This window comes from Protopterus annectens, chromosome 6.part0 (genome assembly GCF_019279795.1).
Source record: "Protopterus annectens isolate FY-2018-M chromosome 6.part0, PAN1.0, whole genome shotgun sequence".
Taxonomy (NCBI): domain Eukaryota; kingdom Metazoa; phylum Chordata; order Ceratodontiformes; family Protopteridae; genus Protopterus; species Protopterus annectens.
In genome coordinates this window covers 1,323,341,037-1,323,361,919 of record NC_056737.1, presented here as the reverse complement: position 1 = coordinate 1,323,361,919, position 20,883 = coordinate 1,323,341,037, and the positions used below count along the sequence as shown (strand labels likewise).

Below are 20,883 nucleotides of genomic sequence, written 5' to 3'. Positions count from 1 at the left end.
ACCTATGTATGTATCTATGTATCTGACTATGTATGTATGCATTTATGTGTATATGTATGTTTGTATGTATCTATGTATGTGCGTATGTATGATTCTATGTCTGTATGTAAGTATGTGTATATGTATGCATCTATGAATGTGTGTATGTATGTATTTATGTGTATATGTGTTTGTATGTATATATATATATATATATATATATGTGTGTGTGTGTGTGTGTGTGTGTGTGTGTGTGTGCATATGTATACATTTCTGTCTGTATGTACGTAACTATGTACATATGTATGTATCTATGTATGTATGTATGTATTTATTTGTATATGTATATTTCTATGTATGTATGTGTGCATGTATGTACATGCCTATGGAATGATTACAATAACAGTGTTGTTTAAACTATAATTTACTTAGAAATAAGGTTATTAGAAACAACAGTTTTCAGTGTCCATCCTTCTGCCAAATTAATTGGATTGTGCATTATGCATTCTGTTACACCTGCCTGAGATAGTTAGGGTATTGATCCAGTTCTTTAAATACATTTAAAATTATTCCATGCCATCTCAGCTCCCTTCTCACTCTCTTTTTTTCTACTTCTGTTTTCTGTTTATCCACAAAATTAAGCACCGATCAGCAATCCTGTCTGTGAAAAAAACAATAACTCTGTCCTTGTTAGTAGTTCAATACTAGATTTTCCTGCTTATTCATACCTGCATCCCATCTTCATATCTCCGCCAGATGATCTTGTAGACCTATTTTGTGCCTTCCTTCTGTCCTTTGACTGCCAATAGGAAGAATTCCAACTATTGCGGTTATTGGTCTTACCGTGTCCCCTCCATTCCACTCATACTTCTTGTAGCTTTTCTCTGGTCTTCTTTGGTAGCTTTTATCTGGACTTGATGTCCCTGTCAGTTCATGGCTGCCAGAACTGCATACAGTAATCAAATGAAGACACATCCAAGGCTTGGTGCACCAGGGACATTATGTCTCATCTTTTAAAGTCTCTCCCCTGAGGATACACCACAGATTGATGTTTGTTCTTATCATGGTCCTCTTGCTCTGCTCCTGGTGGCCCAATACAGGTGTGATCAACACGACAGATACGTTTCCTGCTGTGTTGTCCTTGGTTCTACTTCCCTCACCTGATGCTTCACACAAGGGTTGTTGTAAAGCATGTGCAGTACTTCTCATTCACCTGCAATGGACCTCAGTCACCATCTTTCTTAAGGCTTGGTCAGCCATTCATGGTCCTTCCTTGACTGTCTACCCCGTCCTGCATTGCTACACCTAGCTTTGTGTCATCAGTGAGGAGTGGCCCTGTTCTCTTTTCCTCCCTTCAGCAGTGTTTAAAGTAAGCACAGTGAAAAGGGAGTGGATCCTGGCTCCAATAACGACCTTCCTTACTCCTGGCATTATCCAGCACGACACAACCCTCTCTGAATTTCACTTCATCGCTGCCGCACTGCAGTTCCACAGTCTCAGTCCTAACACTCCAACTCCACCCAGCCTCCATATGTTTCTTAGCAGTTGTTTTTGTGGGACTGAGTAAAAGGCCCTGGTGAAATTGAACTAGACTGTATGTACTGTACCTCCCAGTAAAGTTATCCTGTAATTAAATCTTAAAACTGGATTAGGTTCGACTACCAGCTCATGCTGACCATAAACTGTTCTCCTGGAGATTGTTATCTTGCTCTTCGTTTAGTCCAGTTTGTAGGGTCCAAATGGTTTCTGATTCTTGTCTTTATTCTCATACCATTTTGCTGGTAAAAAAAAAAAAAAAAAAAAAAAACAAGAGAAGAAAGAAAGAAAAGAAGAGAAAGAGAAAGTAAACAAAGTTTAGTACACTTGTTTCCAACATTCAGTTTAATTTTCATTCCCTTGCACTAGTTTACCTTCAGATATTTCCGTCACATTTCCCTTATTTGTTAATGTATTATATACTGCTCTTCCCAATAAAATAATCTCTAATTTTACCTGTCACTAGTCTACTTTAGATAGATAATACCACTTTGACCCTTATAAATTGGTATTTGTGGACTAGTGGTGTTACCCTTTATATGGTGCAATTAATTTGACCGACAACAACATAGCCTTCCCTTCTGCTTACTATAAAACAGTGGGAAAAAGACAATAAATGTATATATTCTGATCACGTGTTTTGTCTTTATCTGGTCTGCCATTGTATAGATAAACTTATGGAAGCTTACTTACCACTAGTCCTTTTCTAACTGAATGGTGTACATTTGGAGTACAGGACAGAAACTCCTGAATTTTTAGCCCCTTTCTAACTGAATTTTGTTCATTCTGAATTCAGTCTAGAGCCACTGGTTACTATCTTCCCCTTTCCAAATGAATAGTGCACGTTATAAGTACAGTTCATAACTTCATGATACTTTCTATCCCCACTCCAACTGAATGGTGTACATTCTAATTACAGTCCAGAACCTCTTGTTACTATGTTCAGAGTATAGACTGGAACCCTTTGTTACCTTCTATCCCCTCTCCAACTGAATGGTGTACATTCTAATTACAGTCTGGAACCTCTTGTTACTATGTTCAGAGTATAGACTGGAACCCCTTGTTACCTTCCATCCCCTTTCCAACTGGATGGTGTACATTCTAATTACAATCCAGAACCTCGTGTTACTATGTTCAGAGTATAGACTGGAACCCCTTGTTACCTTCTATCCCCTCTCCAACTGAATGGTGTACATTCTAATTACAGTCTGGAACCTCTTGTTACTATGTTCAGAGTATAGACTGGAACCCCTTGTTACCTTCTATCCCCTCTCCAACTGAATGGTGTACATTCTAATTACAGTCCAGAACCTCTTGTTACTATGTTCAGAGTATAGACTGGAACCCCTTGTTACCTTCCATCCCCTTTCCAACTGGATGGTGTACATTCTAATTACAATCCAGAACCTCATGTTACTATGTTCAGAGTATAGACTGGAACCCCTTGTTACCTTCTATCCCCTCTCCAACTGAATGGTGTACATTCTAATTACAGTCTGGAACCTCTTCTTACTATGTTCAGAGTATAGACTGGAACCCCTTGTTACCTTCTATCCCCTCTCCAACTGAATGGTGTACATTCTAATTACAGTCTGGAACCTCTTGTTACTATGTTCAGAGTATAGACTGGAACCCCTTGTTACCTTCTATCCCCTCTCCAACTGAATGGTGTACATTCTAATTACAGTCTGGAACCTCTTGTTACTATGTTCAGAGTATAGACTGGAACCCCTTGTTACCTTTTATCCCCTTTCCAACTGAATGGTGTACATTCTAATTACAGTCCAGAACCCCTTGTTACTATGTTCAGAGTATAGACTGGAACCCCTTGTTACCTTCTATCCCCTCTCCAACTGAATGGTGTACATTCTAATTACAGTCCAGAACCTCGTTACTATGTTCAGAGTATAGACTGGAACCCTTTGTTACCTTCTACCCCTTTCCAACTGAATGGTGTATGTTCTGACTACGGTCCAGAACCTCCTGTTACTTTAATAATGGTTCTTTTTTCTGTTATTCAACACTATCATTTAACAACTGAATGACTATTGATCATTGATCAGTGACCAGATTTAAACTGGAGCATTGCTCATGCTTTTGTAAGGCCAATTACTGTGGCCTTAGTATTTGTGTTTACTACTTAAAATTATTACAGTGCTGCTCAAATAGGTGGACACAGACAAAACTGATTTTACAGAAACTTAATGTATTCATTGCCAATTGTTAACAGAACACATACGACACATTCCTGATGTAATGGATATGATAATTATTGGATAAAATTAACAAGCAATCAAAGCCAGCCTCAGAAAATATACTGGGTTGTAACTACCACATTGTCCTTTTAATGCTATATGATCAGTGGTCTTTTTCATAAATCCGTCAGCTACACTGTTGCCTGCAAAGTATTAATCACTTAGACTAATATATTAGAAAAACCTGCACATGAAGAGCAGAAACATTTACATTTTTTATCCCCCAAAACCTGAATATATGCCAGTGTGTGTGACTTAATTTTGTCCAAAAATTTTTAGTCCAAAGGTATGAGAGTAAAATATTAAGTATTAGTCTGTCTATTCACAAAATTCTTTCCATCTATCCATTTTCCAAACAAGGCTTCCATATCCCTATGAATAGTTTCTGGCTCATCTTGTGGGGATGCCTAGATGTTCCCAGGCTAGGGCCTCATCCCAGATGGCTGTGCCTGATAGACAAAGCAAACAACAGCAACTCCACACGTATGGCAAGTGCAACGGCCCAAAATACAAAACAGCAAACTTAAAAAACAGCCAACACTGATATGAGAGGAAATAAGACTTTATTAAAGTCAAACCACAATCCACAGACTGGTTTCGGTCCAAAAGCCTTTATCAATGTACAAAAAAACTGTAGTTGAAAATCATATACATACATATATATATATATATATATATATATATATATATATATATTTATATATATATATATATATATATATATGGGTAAATTTCAAACAGTCATCATAAACCAACCAATCAACATTGTATTTACAAATGATCATTCAAACCAGGTGGAAATAATCCCCCCAGTCTTACAATCCAAGCTTTCTCTTTTTTATTTAAAATATTAGGATAATGAAGTGAAATTTAGCAGTGGCATGTTTAATAGTGTGCCTGTATAAAGCATTTGTAGAATGTTTACTTCTGATATCACTTAGGTGTTCTGATATATGTAGCCTCATAGGTCTGACAGATGTGCATTTTGTGGATTGGGTGCAAAAACACTGGGAAATTTTATTAGCCGATGAATGATTAAGTGCCCTTTTAGGTACTAGATGTCAATTTTTGTTCAGAAGGGGCAAAACTTTAGGTAGTCCTTTTAGTTATTATAAACATAATTTATCTGGTTCTAGTATTATTTAGGGTACATTGGATGGTAATAAATTGGTTGGGTGCTTTCCCTGCAGTCATTAATCATTTTGTAAACACATCTGTCAAACAAAGGAATTTACTAGTAAAAATACATCCTGAATTTTTAATATCAACATATTTGTCAATTGTAGTACGGATTGGGTGGTCTAGCTTGCTGTTTGCACATGTTCAGCATTTTATATAGGTCAACCTTCCAGATCTATATGACTACATATATCAGAACACCTGAGTGATATCAGAAATAAACATTCTACAAATGCTGCATACAGGCACACTATTGAAAATGCCCCTGCCAAATTTAATTTTATAATCATTGACAAAATACATGGCAATAGGAGTTGTAAGGCTAGATGGCATAATATTTTAAATAAAAAAGAGAAAGCTTAGATTGTAAGACTAAGGGATTTTTTCCACCTGGTTTGAATGATCATTTGTGAAAATAATGTTGATTGGTTGGTTTATGATGACTGTTTGAAATTTATCTATCTATATATATATATATATATATATATATATATATATATATATATATATATATATATATATATATATATATATAGGATTTCCAACTACAGTTTTTTGTACATTGTAGCGCACCCGCAGGTGTAGCTGAAGAGATATGGGTTCCTTCCTACCTGACTCTGGTGACACCCCTATTAGGCCCAACACACCAAGGTGGCAAGATGATGACAGATTTTATTCTTGGTGGCACATCTAGTTTATAAGGATATAGCACAACCACAAACAAATTATTTCAACAGTGCACCAGCTAGCAATAAGGCAAGGTGAGATATGCATGCAAATGAAAACATACATTCACCCTGTTCTCCAGAACGCAACAGAAAAACTTCTTTACATTCAAACATGCACAAAGAATGCAATATCAGTGAGCAGTAAACCTTTATAATGCAGCAATACAAACATGGGAAAATAAATGCAATGTAATTAAGCAATAAAAGAGTTATAATACAACAATACAGATAGGAGAAAATGCAATGTCATTGAGCAGCAAAATTCTTGAAGGCAGCAGTACTAACATGAGCAAAATGCAATATCATTGAACAATGAGGATTTATAATGCAACAATACAAATATGAGAAAATGTAATGCCATTTGGCAGTACTAACACCCTCTACCCCCTTGATCAATTCAAAACAGCCCAACTATGAAACACTCTATTATACCCTGTTCACTGGCCAGTGACTGCTTAGAGTATTGCTGCTGGAATGATGGGGCCCAAGTTGGAGCTCATATGGATCCCAGTTATTTGTAATCCACAAAGCATTCAACGGGGGGAATCCATAATCTTATAAAAATATAAAATGATGGCCATAGCCTCTCACCACTCCATCGAGAATATCCTAGTGACCAGGCACCGTAGTTCCTCTGATGAGAAAATTATAAAAATCACCTGCCAGAATTCTGGTAATCATCTATGGCTTTTCTGTACTAGGCCCAAGGGAACTCTTTTTCTTGCTGAATCATAAACAACCATGGAACTACTGGTTTCAGACTTCTCTCCTGTTTCCACAAAATACCATCATCCAGGATTTCAGCAAGAGACAGACCCAATCTGCTACTTCACTTCCCTGTCCCAAAGTACTAGAAAAGAAAATCCAGTCATGCTGCAAGGCCCTTTTTCCCTTCAGCTATGTGTTTCAGTCTTCCCTCCTTCAGCTAGTGTTCCAGTACCCCTCTTTCACTTTTGAAATTGTATTTTATATTCCAGAAAAGGAGCTCCACCTTGTGGTGTAATGGAAAACTACACTCTATTACTTCTACAATGAAATACAGTGGGAGCTACAACATTGATAAAGGCTTTTGAGCCAAAACCGGTCTGTGGACTGTGATTTGACTTTAATAAAGTCTTATTTCCTCTCACACCAGTGCTGGCTGTTTTTTAGGTGTGCCTGATAGACCTCACATGGGAAGTCCCTAGTGGATATCCTTACTATGTGACTAGACCACTGCAACTAAAGAGCAGTGGCTTTACTCCAGGATGCCCCCAGACTGCTGAGATTTTCATTCAGTCCTGGAGAGTGAGCCCAGGAACCCTGTGAAAAAAAACTCATTTCCACTACTCGTATCCATTGATTTTATTCTTTTAATCAGTAACCAAACTTAATGACCATAGGTGAGCATAGATTAACTGGTAGATTAAGAGCTTTACCCTAGCTCTAATTTCTCTGCCACATTCCTGTGCAGTACCTGCCACTACTCCTCCTATCTTCTGGTCAAGCTCCCAGTCCCATCTACCCTCATTCATGAATAAGAGCCCATAAAGTCATCCATATGAGGTAACTCTTCCTGTCTTTCCTTCAGACAGCAATTCAATTTCTTTTTGGTGAGGAACCACGACTACAGATAATTCACATTCAGAACTGAATTATAGTTTGTTGAGGTTGGTCATAATGGTTAAAGTGTTTACCTCACACTCACAAGGTACAGGGTTTGATTCTTACCTCTGGGGAGTCGGCTAGGCTTAAAGTGGCCGACATGGGTGGATAGCCTAGTACATACCTATGAACCAATGAACCACTGTAGTGTGTGCTGGAAATCATAGTCACTTTAGGCCAAGAGGGCCATATCATACCAATAACAGCAATTCAGCTATCACATTCCCTAATTAACTAATCTTCAGACCTCAGCTATGCCTTAATATATTGTCCTTGAAAAATTAAAAACAGGAATGGAGATAACAGTATACCCATGGAAAAGCCCTATGCCATTCTTGAATGTATTTGACTTAACATTGAGAATGCAGACACAACTCTTGATTCAAATATATATAGACCAAATGGCATACTCAGCAGCAAACCCAGAATCCCCTACTGTTATAACACTTCATACAGCACATTCTGGGTATACTCGGTCACATGCTTTCTCCAGGCCTGCAAACCACATGGAGACAAGATTGTCAAATGTCCATGACTCTGCCAATATCTGTGCAGGTGTGAAGCATTCATCAACTGCTCACTGGCTAGGACAGAAACTGCATTGCTCCTTCTTAATCATAGCATCAACTATCTATGGAATTCCTTGTCTGCTGCAAAACATACTTTGCCTAATAATGTTTTAAAAGACAGCAAATAACATTAAAATATTTTCTGCTTCCACATTTTAATGCAGCATGTGAGGAGTATAGCTGTCACCTTTAGGACAGCCAAAATGTAGTGTAAGCTATCTTAAACAACACAGTTTAAATGCCCATAGATATGTACTGATTTCCCCTTTATTCTAAAACTATGTCTGTTTTTTAACAAAACAAATAATGTCTTAATTTACTAATATTTCAAATCTGTTTCCTTTCCACAGAATTTGTATATTGGAGCGTGGGAAAAAGTGAAGGCCACAAGCTACTCTCTTCCATCTGATTCATTCTCACTAGCCCTTGCAAAGCAACAGAAAAATATTGTCAGTTCTGTAAGTATTATTTTATTTAGAGCATACTTTAGCTGATTTCCTACTTTTTTAAATATTTACTAGTTTTAATTTCATCTGTGTTGTAAAATGTTTTGTGATAAGTGCTGTAATAAATTTTGAATTCAGTATGGAATTTTGAGGCCTACTACTGACACAGTCATAATTTGAAATATTATTATTCTTTTGTGCTGTCTGTTTTCTTTTCTCAGCAGAATGTCACTGTTGACTGTTTGCATCCTCCTATTGTCTCTTTTTCTTTTTAAGTCCTCATCAAGCAATATTCCAGCTTAACTACCAGACCATGGCTACCAACCCATGAAGTAACAACCAAGTTGTATTGTTGTGAGCAATGTGTTGTTGGTGAGGCAGAGGCACTCAGAGTGGTGTCATCCTGACAAAGCCAGATTAATCCTCTCTTTGATATAGACTGAAGGTGCAGTGGGATCTTAAATGGTCACCTATCTGACCATCTCCTTCAAAGATCTTAGACTGCTATTTACACAGCAAAGTACCCCACACCTGCCAGGTGTTCCACACAGTAATAATAAATGCTGACACTTTTTTTGCCGAGGAAAGAGATATCCCAGTGGGTATTTATATCTCCCACTTTTCTGAATGTCCATCAATGACATAAGTAACTTAACCATACCTGGGCCATTAATATCATAAGGAGAAACAAACTTCTTTTACCAATGCACTTGTCATTTAATTCAAATATTTTTTTTCCTGATCAAAATCAGTATTGCAGTAAAAAGTTAGTGATGTAGCTCCTATGTACTGTTTATTGTTTTCTTAAGTTAATTCTTAATTTAGTTTTTATTTGCATCAAAAGTATTTTTTGTTTACTGGGAAAGTCCAACTTGGAACAAAGCCAATTTTCAGTAGAGGCCTGGGGAGAAATGCTCCAAATGTATGTCTTTGTAACATGGGATGAAACTGGACCACCCAGAGAAAGCCCACATGAATGCAGGGAGGACATGCAGACTTTGCACAGAAGTCACCCTAGCTGAGAATCAAACTGGAGAACCTCTTACTGTGAGGTGACAACACTACCACTGCACTACTACACTATACTTTTAAATCAGTTACAAGAGTGTCTTAGTGTTACAAGCTGTGTCATAACAATAGATCGTCACAAAAATGTGCCATTACAGCAAGCAGTTTTTAATGCATATAATATTAGTTTCAAAACAAGACTTAACACTTTTTTAAACCTTCTTTTATTTCTCCACAGCTGAAATATCGAGCAGAGTATGAGAAATTTAAGGCAATTTATACTTTGCCTAAATCTGTAGAGGATGATCCTAAGACAGCAAGATGTCTTAAAGTTGGCAAACTTCCTCTAGATGTAAGTAATATTTTAAAGCATTTGTTGCAGTTGTTTATTTTTATTTATTTCATTTTGAAAGTGGGATGGATCTCATTGAGAGTTTGCAGGGAAGAATTTATGTGATATTTATAGTAACTAGGAAACATTTGGCAAAGACACAAGGTAATCGTTCTGCTGTGTAGATGGATCATTAGCATTGCCTAACTACCACAAAATTGTACTTGTCGCTTAGCACGTCATCTGAAGGATGGATTGGTCCTCAGCTTTGGGTTGAAGAAGGTGCCAATCTGGAGAACTACCCAGGGTGACAGATGAGCTACATACAGTACTTGGTTGAAGTAGTGTGCACAACAAATTTGAAAAGACACTTTGGATTATTTATTTCATATGTTTACCTAAAGGGCAGTGATAAACAAAACTGAAAAAGATACTGGAAAGCATGGAGAGAACCATTATTAGTAGAAAGACAAATTTTGTGCATCCTATCTACAAAAAGTTGATGAAATTAACCTGAGTATAGTGGAAATTCTGGAGATCCCATCACATTCTTATAAGACTATAAACAAAAAATAGGCTATTAGAGGAGGTCTACAAAGACAGACCATTGTTCCAGAAGCCTTACGGGAATAGATGACTGCAACTTACCTTTTGCACATTTATTAGATGTCAAAAAGACATGATAAAGAATGTCAACCTTTTTAAGTCACTAAAGCCTAAAATGGCTTTTTGTACACTAAAGGAAGATAACTTCTTTAGGGAAAAAAACTGCACATGAATAAGGTGTCAAGAGTTTGAAAATGGAGCATTTCTCGCCTGGGGAGAACTGATACATTATTTATTTTATTTATTTATTTATTTATTTTACATTTGTTGACCGGGATAGTCCAACTGGAGCCATGTCCATTTCCAGTGGAGGCCCAGGGAGATAAGCTCTGAGTTATCAGATACAATAATACAAGTAAAACAAGAGTACATAAGTAGTATTACCAAAGAATACATAGGCAGACATGAGATACACCTGGTTATAGTCAGGAGAAAATTAACAATAAATAGTTGGGTTATTCACGTTCATGTTGAGAGTTACCCAGGCTTGTTGCAGTGGCAAAGCCAGTTAAATGCCATATGTTGTTTGAGTTTAGTTTTAAATTGTCCTAGGGAGGAGAGCAAAATAATATCACTTAGAAGTAAGATGCAGGCTCTGCCTGCAGCGTTAGCAAAGAGGGCATCTCCAGCTGCGTTGTTGATTTTAATTGTCTGAATTAGAAGTTTATTTGAGGATCGAAGCAGTCTTGGATTGTTGTGGGGGGTGATAATATTTTGAAGGGCTGGTGTGTTATCTAGGTTATAGAGGATTTTGTTAGCCATGATCAGCAGGTTATATTGGATGAGACTGGGAAGTTCTAGCCACCCAAGCTGTTTTAGGTTGATGCAGTGGTGTGTTTTAAAAGGCATTGCAGTGGCAAACCTGGCAATATGATTGTACGAGGTTGACAGTCTATTTAGTACAGATTTGTTTAGATTGGAGAGAAGGGGGAGGCGTATAAAAGTGTTGAGAGTAGATGAGAGCGAGCTATATCCATCTTAGCTGGAGGGGGTTAGGAAGGCTTTTATTCTATACAGTGACCCAACTTTTTTATTGATGTTCTTGATTGTTTGATTTACATGTAGGTCAAACTTTAGGTTATTGTCAATAATGACACCTAGTAATTTTGTAGAGGGGTCAGGGGAAATTATTGTCCCATCTTTTGCATTTATGGTAAAGATGAAGGCGGCAGACCTATGAGTTGGAGAGAATAACAGCATTTTAGTTTTTTTGGGATTTAATAACAATCTACATTCAGAGAGCCAATTTACTATGGTATTAAACGTGGACTGGGTAGCAACCCTCAGGTCTGTGGGAGAAGTAGCTGAGCAAATCAGGGTGGAGGCATCAGCATATTGGATAGAGCTGACGTTTGGTATGACTGCATACAAGTCATTAATAAAGATGGAAAACAGTAGGGGCCCTAATATGGAGCCTTGTGGTACTCCAAGGGTGTTTGGTAATAGATTAGAGAGCTTGTTCTGCCATAGGACAGCCTGTTGTCTTCCATTAAGGTAGGATGTAAACCAAAGAAGGGCTTTAGTATCAAGGTGGAAAGTTTGCAAGGTGTGAACCAGAAGTTGGTGGTCAACCATGTCAAATTTCTTGGAAATATCCAAGAATAGGCAGAGGATATGTGATTATTGTTACGGTTATTGTTTATGGTATTGGTAAAAGCCATTAACACTGAGATTGTGCTATGGTGGGGACAAAAACCATGCTGGGTATCTGCCAAGAGGTGATTTTAGATTAGTTGGTGCATAAATTGTTTTTGTATACATTTGTCCATAATCTTTGCAAGTGGAGAAAGTATAGCTATAGGTCTATAATTAGAAAATTCCATAGAGGAACCTCCTTTACGTAGTGGGATTACTTAGGATGTTTTCCAAATGGTGGGAATTTTAGCTTCTGCTATGGTACGATTGATTTGTATCGATATTGGATAGGCAATGGCATCAGCTGATTTTTGAAGGTACTCAGCGGGGAGTTGGTCAATGGAGAGTGTGGTAGGTTTTAATTTTTTGATCAAGTTACAGATAAGTGATGTGGACACTGGTTGGAAGGAGAACGAGAGTCAGTTTTTAGAGATAGTAGTATCTGGTTCAGGGGAGCTAGCTAGGGCTTGAATTGTTTCAGTAAAGAAATGGTTAAAACTGTAAGAGACCTCCTCTGGGGATTTATCAATGGTGGCAGCAGGGATAGGTCAGAATGTTTTACTAGGATGATGTAAATTGTTCAGCCCTGCCCAGAACTTCTGAGGATTGTCCTGGTTGATTGTCAAGTAGTATTGTTTTTTGTCCTGTAGAATACATTTTTTTGTTTCATTCCTAGCATACCTCTATTTAACATGATCATGGGGGTCTTTTGTGGAGCGTCATTGAGCCCATAGTTTGTTTCTGCTGGCAATTTTTAGTCTTGTCTCTTTAGATAGCCATGGTGCAGTTCTTGCTTTTGTACGTTTTGAGCGGGCAGGTGCATGTAGATCAAGAATTCCAAGAAATTTGTTGTTAAAATAGGCAACTGTCTCCTCTAAGGGTAGGTGTTTTAGCATGGACAAATTACAGGAGCTAAGTTCCAGCTGGAATTTGTCAGGGTCATAGTTTCTTTTGCTCCTGACTTTTCTGAGAAGGGGTTGTTGTGGAGTAATGGCTTTATCCTTAACTATGTAAGGGAGAAGATGGTCACTTAGGTCATCGGGGAGGGTACCAGTAGTGTACAGTTGGGGGCTACTATTTACGATTACCCAGTCGAGTATGCTATCTTTTTGGTTGGGTTTACCTAGCCTGGTAGGGGTCGTAATGGTTTGGGTAAATGCATGCAAGTTGATGTGGGTAGAAGGGGATTCTTTGGAACAAGAGCCCCAGTCTATGTTAAAGTCTCCTAGTATTAGTGTTTCTTGGGGGTAATGACAAGATAGCCAGTGAAGCATGTCTTCAAGTGTAGCTACATTATTACCTGGGGGAATATGCATACAGATGATGTTGATGCTTTTACTTTTGTTAAGTTGCAATCTAGTGGCAATAATCTCCGAGTTATTGATCTGAGGTGGTTGAATAACATCTATGGTCACATTCAACTCAGATTGCAATGAGAGGGGTGTGAATGTATGACACAATGATGAATTCAGGATCAGTGGTAGAAGGTATAATAGAATACTACTAGTAATAATAGAATGGTAATAGTAATAATACTCTCCTAAGCAGTAGAATAAGGTGAATACAAGCTAGGATTCTGGGCGAGGCATCAAAAACGAAGTCATAGAAAGTCATACCAAGTGAAAAAAACAAAAATATGTAAGACAATTTTCAGTCAAAAAACACTTTTTGTGGAGGCAGTCCACCACCCACGTGCAGGGGTTCTGCTCCTTGTATGTAACTCCAGACTTATTGTAATCAACTAGTTGCTGAATCGTAAAATAAGAGGAAACCTTCAACCACAGCTATCTCAATTGAAGAATCTACAGTTCAACTAATTATATATTGTTTTTCTACATGTTTGATTACAATGGTAACCACTTCCTGGGGGTTGGGGACACTAAAGTGCAGATTAGGTGTCAGCAAGTGTTTTTTATCTGTCAGCATTTTCAGTGTTGTTATGAAGGTCCAATAATTTCCATAATAAAAAGTTATTTCTCGAGCAGGTGTTTTGAATGAGAGCTGTCTTTTCCAGTTGCATTTTCAAATGTACTAACTTTATATTATGTGGTTATTTTAGCGTCTTTACAAAGCAGATTATGAAAAAACTAAAAGCAGGGTTCACATTATGCCTGATATGTTGGAAATCATTGCTGCTAAAGACACACAGAAGAAAGTCAGTGAAATTGATTATCGCAAGTATCTCCATGAATGGACATGCCTGCCAGACCAGAAAATTTATACTCATGCCAGACATGTCAACGAACAGCTGAGTGATGTAAGTACTGTTTCTTATATATGTGACTGATTTTTTACTGCATTCAGCTCTTTCAAACTTATTAGCTGTACCAGACACAGAGATGAGAGGTGCTATGTATATCCCAATAACAACAAAATAGAAATATCATGTTACAGAAAAATAAACACCATGCATAATTAATGTGCATTAAATTGATAGTTTTTAAAGCTTCACGTCTATGTGGTATCATGTACATGATACCACAGAATATAACAAAGAAATAAAAAACTGTAAACCCGCATTAGTGTTAAACATACCTCTCAACTGTACAGATTTTCTCACAGAATGTCTAGATATTTGGCTTGTAATTTTGGTCTGTTTCTCATAAAATTGTGGTTTTCTTGACAAATCATTGGAAAATAATTGAGGGATGTAGTCAGAAAATAATGACAGACATTTGAGTTTCAGACTTCATACCCCTCAGAAAATTCCTGCTAATGTGAAATCTGTTATTCTGTCTACTTTCTAAGTTTGTAAGAGCAATATTTAAAAGTGTCCCTATTTTTGGGGCTTTATGTTTATAGTGTTAAAGCAATTATCAGTACATTTTTATGACCTACCAACGATACATATTCTTTTGAGAATAAAGTAGACATGCCATTTACAGGACTATAACAATGATCTTTTAACTTTTTCTGCTTAAAGGTTTATATATGGCTAGGCATCTTATGATCCCTGTGATTTATTGCCAAGTACTATTCCAATGTTTCTAAGTCCTCCTGCATCACAATTCACATCCTAAATAACAGGATGTAGCCCTTAATATCACGCTCAAATGTGTCAAGATCCCGTTTTGTCAAGTTTGTTCCTCTGCAGACCTCATTATAAATGGTGATTTCTGAGATTTTTTTTTTTTTGCATACCTCCAGCCCAGCCCCACAAGTAATATAAACTTTCTTTAGGGAAGAGTCACACTCTCAGAAATGAAGATGCAGTTGATAAAATGAAAGTTGGACAAGTTTTCTCTTAATAATGAGGACCATATACAGGCATTCCTATATGTAAAATTGTCCATCCATCCATCCATCCATCCATCCATCCATCCATCCATCCACAACCTTTTTCTTTCCCATTTTTGCACATGGTGTTGGGGTGCCACTTCAGCAATAATAATCGTTTAGAGCCTAAGTTCAGACCTCCAGGCAGCTAGCCCTGTGAGGTTGTTCTTCCATGCCACACACTTGCACACACACTCACACCTATTGCCTGTTTAGAGTGCCCACTCCACCTACTGCATGTCTTTACAATGTGGGAAGAAACCGAAGCACCTGGAGGAAACTCATACAAACATAGGAAGGACATGCAGACCCCACAGAAAAGGCACCCCAGCTGAAAATCATACCAGAGAACCTCTTGCTATGACTTGACAGTGCTGTTCACTGCACAATTCTGCCACTGTATTTTACAATTATAACATTTGTATGAATGGCTGGACCTCTCATAACTCTGCCAAGATTAAAATTGTACCAGTACCCTTACAAACTGTATTGACAGTTGATTCAGTTTGTATATATATGGTTGGAATGATATGTAATTTAATCTTAAGTTATGCTGTCTATTTCAATAGGATAGTTATATTAAAATAATACACATTCTATTTAAAAAAGTTGAATCAAGTTAATTAACCTCTAACAAGATGCAGAGGTGCTGAACTTATAAATACATCAGTGAAAAGTAACAGAACAAGGATACAGTTAATTCTAAAACGGTTTCACAGCTGAGTGTTAGTACCACTTTAGAAGTATCACATGTAATTACCCAGCAATGTGATTCCCAGGAAATCAAGGTTTCTTTCAGGAAATCTGGTTTTAATAAGTGCTTGTTGGGCATTTTGAGTCATTTTGACACCAATATGTTTCTGAAGTATATTATCCTAAACTGCGTACTGTTTCACTTACATTCTTTATTTGCATTTTAATTATGTTGCTAGAATAGTCTTTTGTTTGTTGTAAGTAGAAACCTAGGAAGCCTTAAAAGTGACCATTAGCAGACACTTAGAATGATCAAAAGTATTCTCAGGTTTTTGCCTGTTCCAAAGATGGCAACCCTACTCATAGGTTCATAGGTGTGTACAAGGCTAATGACTCTGGGGCCTTTACAAGCCTAGCCCATAGAAGTGCCTTGGCATTGTGCTGCCCGTCGTTAGTTTCCAGTGCCTCTATCAAGTAGAGCCCCTGGAGTGATCCCCGGGGTGAACTTTCTATTTCCCATCCACTCATCAAGATTTCTCTTGATAGTGAGGTGCTCTGCTTGACATGTATGGGAAGTCTATTCCAGAGTATGGGCAGTCTCTGGGTTATGAACCTGTCCCTCCAGCATGTTCTGTTGATTGTGGTAATGAGGTTGAGGTTTCTGGAGCATGTGGTGCGGAGGGATTGGGATTTCTTTAGATGTAGCATTTCTAAAAGAGCTAGGTCAGACATGTCTTTGTAAGTCAAGCAGAGATTGCCTCTTAGTAGACGATGTGAGACAGAGAATAGCTGGAGTTTTTTTAGTCTGTCATGTAGGACAAGTGTTTAGGGCCTAGGATCCTCTTTGTGAGATACTTTTGTGGCCCCTCCAGCTGTTACAGGTGTCTAGTGAGGTACATGCCAAATGGGGCATTATACTTTGTGACTGGTATATTGAGGGAAGAGTAGAGAGAAATGATGACCTCTTTCTTCCTGGATGCAAAACCCTTGGTAATGAGATTTACCACATAGAAGGACTTTCTGACCACAGTGGCAATTTGGTGGTCAAAGGAGAGGTTGCTGTCAACCTGTGTCTGCAAATCTCTTATAATGCCTTCAGTGGACTATCGATGTGGTAATTAGTGGGAACTGAGTTTTTCCCAAAGGAGATGATGATGCATTTTGTGGCATTAAGCTTAAGGCCATGGTTTCGACACCAGTCACTGGTATCAGTGAGGCCTTTCTGTAGGATGTTTGCATCACTTGGAGAGTTAATAATGGCTCCCAGCTTGCAGTCATGTGCAAATATGGTCAGCCAGAGTCCCTCTGCATTGGTCTGGACTTCTGAGAAGTAGATGCCAAATAGGAGAGGACCCAGGACTGATCTCTGTGGGACTCCACTCATGACTGGTCAGCAGTCTGACTTGGAGTCCACTATTTTCACACTGTGTGTTCGATCTGTGAGCCAATTTGCAACCCACCTAATGATATAGGGGTTGATGCCTAGTTTGGTGAGTTTATCAATAATTCCTGAGTGAGGAATGGTATCAAAGACCTTGGACATATCGAGGTAGGGTGTATGAACTGCCTTACCTTCATCCACAGCTCTGGTAACTGACTCAAAGAAGTCAACCAGGTTGAGCAGGCATGATCTGCCTTTCACAAAACCAAATTGTGTGGAGTTTGGAGATTTCCTATATCCTTGTTAATTAGGTCCATGATGATGCCCTCCATAGCCTTACATATCAGACTTGTCAGGCTAATGGGGCGATAATTTCCAGGGTCAGTAGTTGCTCCTCCTTTATGGAGAGGGATGACTGTAGCAGTGCACCATCTGGTAGGGACAAAGCCTGAGGTGAAGCTGTGAGTGAACAGAGTACACAGATGTGGTGCCAGTTCACTTTGTAATTCATGTAGAACATAGCCAGGGATATTGTTGGGTCCCATGGAAACTGCATTCTTGGCCTTAGACAATGCAGCTTTAACCTGTGCTGCAGTAATGTAGTGTGCCTGGCATTCTTCCAGTATTGAGATTGGTCCTTTGGGGGGGGGGGGTAAAGTTGGCACTGAATCTGTCGGCCAGCATGTTGGCAATATCTGTTGGCTCAGTATAGGAGGCACAATTGTGCAGTAACTCAGAGCAAATCTGGGTATTGCCATGGAAATACTTAATATAACTAAAGAAGGATTTGTGGTTGTTTTTAGTGTCTGCCTCAATTCTGCCTTCGTAGCTGGCTTTGGAGGTTTTAATGAGGGATCTCAACTTTTTGTTGAGGCTAATAAGGGAATTTTTCCAGTCTTTGGACTTCACCTTTTTCTACAACAGTTTCTTCCTTCTGTTGTAGAGTTTATTAATGGCATGGGACCATCAGACTGGCTTCCTGTTTTTTGGATGAGAGCATCTTGGTTCTGTTGGGTATGGCTAGTTCCATGCATTTATGTACTTATTTATACAGTGCATTGGTGTATAATTCAGCAGTCATGCATCTATTTTTCATTGACATGGGTGCCATAAAGTTAGTCACCTCTGCTTTTAGGAGTCCAAAGTCAGCTTTGGAGAAGTTTTTCCATGGTGGATACCTTTGCGGGGGGTGTGGGTGAGATGTGGATTTCCATGGTGATTAGTTTGTGGCCAGATCTAAGCAGGAAGGAATTGACTATTGGTGTAGAGCATTGGTTGCCCATGTCAGCAAAGTTATCCTTCCCAGTTTACATCAGAAGCATGTTCTATCCCAGCACCTTCGATGTTCTTTACTAATTAACAGCAGTAAATGCATGCTCACAGGACAGGAAAACACCCCACTGATCATTGCCCTGTCTGGGTTGTTCTGATGAAATGGATCAGAGGACAGGTCTCAGTAACAAAGAGAAGGAGAGACAGAAACATTTGAATTGGATATATGGGTCAGCATTTGTTTGTTTAAACTGTCATTCCATGAATTTCTGTAGTGAAATCCCTGTTTAGTCTCTTATTGCAGCTTGAGTATGTCACAGTTGCTCAGTTTTGATGAGTAGAAACTTTTCACCTACCCTAAAACGGAGTGATCCTGAAGATGATGTATTAAGAAAATTAGGATTGCAATGGCATAGTCCCCAGTTTGGTGGTACAGGATTCCCCTCCCCTGTGCAAAAAATCTTTACTGGTGTTTTCAGTGGTTATCAACTAATCCAAGATGTCCAGTTTTAGTAACAAGCATAACAGTGTACTGCTACAAAAGAAATCTGCAAAATATCTGTAGGATATGATTTGAAGTTTTGCTTTATAATATAATATGCCTGTTGTTTGAGTCGTTAAAAGAACAAAAACAGATTTTGAACCTAGACAGTGAAACTGTTACTATCTGTGATATAGAACACTTGAATGCTGTTTTGTGTCAAGTATTTTGTTTCCAGTAAATTAATACTACAATTCAAACATCTTCAGTGAAAATTTTTACATTGCCTTACACAAAGTATTTAAAGACATCATATATGAAAAGTAATATAGTCTTTATTCCTCTGCTTCTTCTGTTTTGGTTTCTAGATTATTTACAAAGATGACCTGAACTGGATGAAAGGTATCGGCTGCTATGTATGGGATACTCCAGATATTCTCCATGCTAAAGCATCCTATAATCTCCGCAGTGATGTAAGTATAGCTAATGTGTATTTTTCAAAATTCTTTTGCTAATATGTCTTTCTAAAATATGCATCTTTATAATGTTCAGCAAACCAGAATTAGTACAACTAATACGTGCTTCAAAGGTTCTTAATTTGTAGTTACTAAAATACAAAATCTGTGACTGATAGCTCAGCTTTATATGTAACATTATTAACTATATTTTGTCAATATATGTTATCAAATAACAATGCTTTTGCAATATGGCATATGTTCCTGTATTGAATACTCAAACACTGCTTTGTTGTGTTGTGCAAGCAATACCAAACGGTAAAACACATACAAGACTTTTTATTTCAATTTTAAGTTGGGGGGGGGGGGTTGGCATAATGGTTAAGGCGTTTACCTCACAGACACAAAGTACAGGGTTAGATTCTCACATTTGGGGAAAATTGGATAGACATAAAATTGCCTATAATGGCAGCTAGCCTAATACTTATCTATGAACCTATACTTACTTTGAAGCAAATTAATATGAAATAAATCACTGATGTGTTTACGTTTCATTCTCTAGTACCAATACAAAGCTAAGGCAGAGGAAAATAAAAAGAATTTCACCCCTGTAACTGATACTCCTGTCTACAAGCAAGCCTTAATTAGTGCTAGCCAGCTAAGTGACGTAAGTATCTTAAATATGATTTTTTTTTTTCTTTTTAATGAATTTACTTTTCTTCTTTTCTTTATCTTAACTTTTTGAATATGCATTTTTCAGTTAAGTGATTGCATGAAGGAAGAGCTTTATATTATTTCTGAAGATCTACTGAGCAAAAATTAATATATTAATTCCACATACAGCAAATATTTTCTTTCAATGCATTTTATATAATGGATATTTAGGGAGTGATAAGGCGCATAGTGTGTGTAAAACTAACCAACATTTCCTGTAGGAATGAAAAAAGGGCAACTTGATATTGTAATTGTCATAAAACATGACACATTAAAAACAATGATTGAGACTTCACTATGCCAGGGATGTCGGTGTGCAGTCAGAATAGAAGTATAGAAAGGGCATTAACATGTCACATAAAGAAAGAAATAGAGCTAAACTCATAGATGAGTGTCATGGAACACTTCTGGGATAAAGCATTTCAAGAAAGAATTCTACATACGATGGACATATAAACAAGTAACACTGAGACGCCATTATTTAAGTGGCAGAGAAAGGATGATTATTGTTGATAATAAACCTTAATGTGTCAGCTATTGTAGGACAAATAAGTAACTGTTTTCATATGAAGATACATTCTGCACTCATTTACAAAGCTGCAGGACCTCAGGTTGGGAATAGTTAAATATTGTGGGGAGGGGACACAATGCCCCACTCTGGTGTACCTGTGAGCATAATGCAGGTAGGATGGCAA

At 37.9% G+C, this 20,883-nt stretch overlaps 1 protein-coding gene across 13 annotated transcripts in view; it reads left to right on the top strand.

The window, feature by feature from the left end:
- Nucleotides 1–20,883, top strand: part of NEB (nebulin) — a 619,289-nt gene that overhangs the window by 396,361 nt on the left and 202,045 nt on the right. For all 13 annotated transcript variants that reach the window (XM_044074886.1, XM_044074893.1, XM_044074887.1 and 10 more), the window contains 5 exons: nucleotides 8,241–8,348; nucleotides 9,583–9,696; nucleotides 13,976–14,173; nucleotides 19,388–19,492; nucleotides 20,037–20,141. In XM_044074886.1, coding sequence (XP_043930821.1) covers nucleotides 8,241–8,348; nucleotides 9,583–9,696; nucleotides 13,976–14,173; nucleotides 19,388–19,492; nucleotides 20,037–20,141 — 630 coding nt within the window. The remainder of the gene's footprint in view (nucleotides 1–8,240; nucleotides 8,349–9,582; nucleotides 9,697–13,975; nucleotides 14,174–19,387; nucleotides 19,493–20,036; nucleotides 20,142–20,883) is intronic.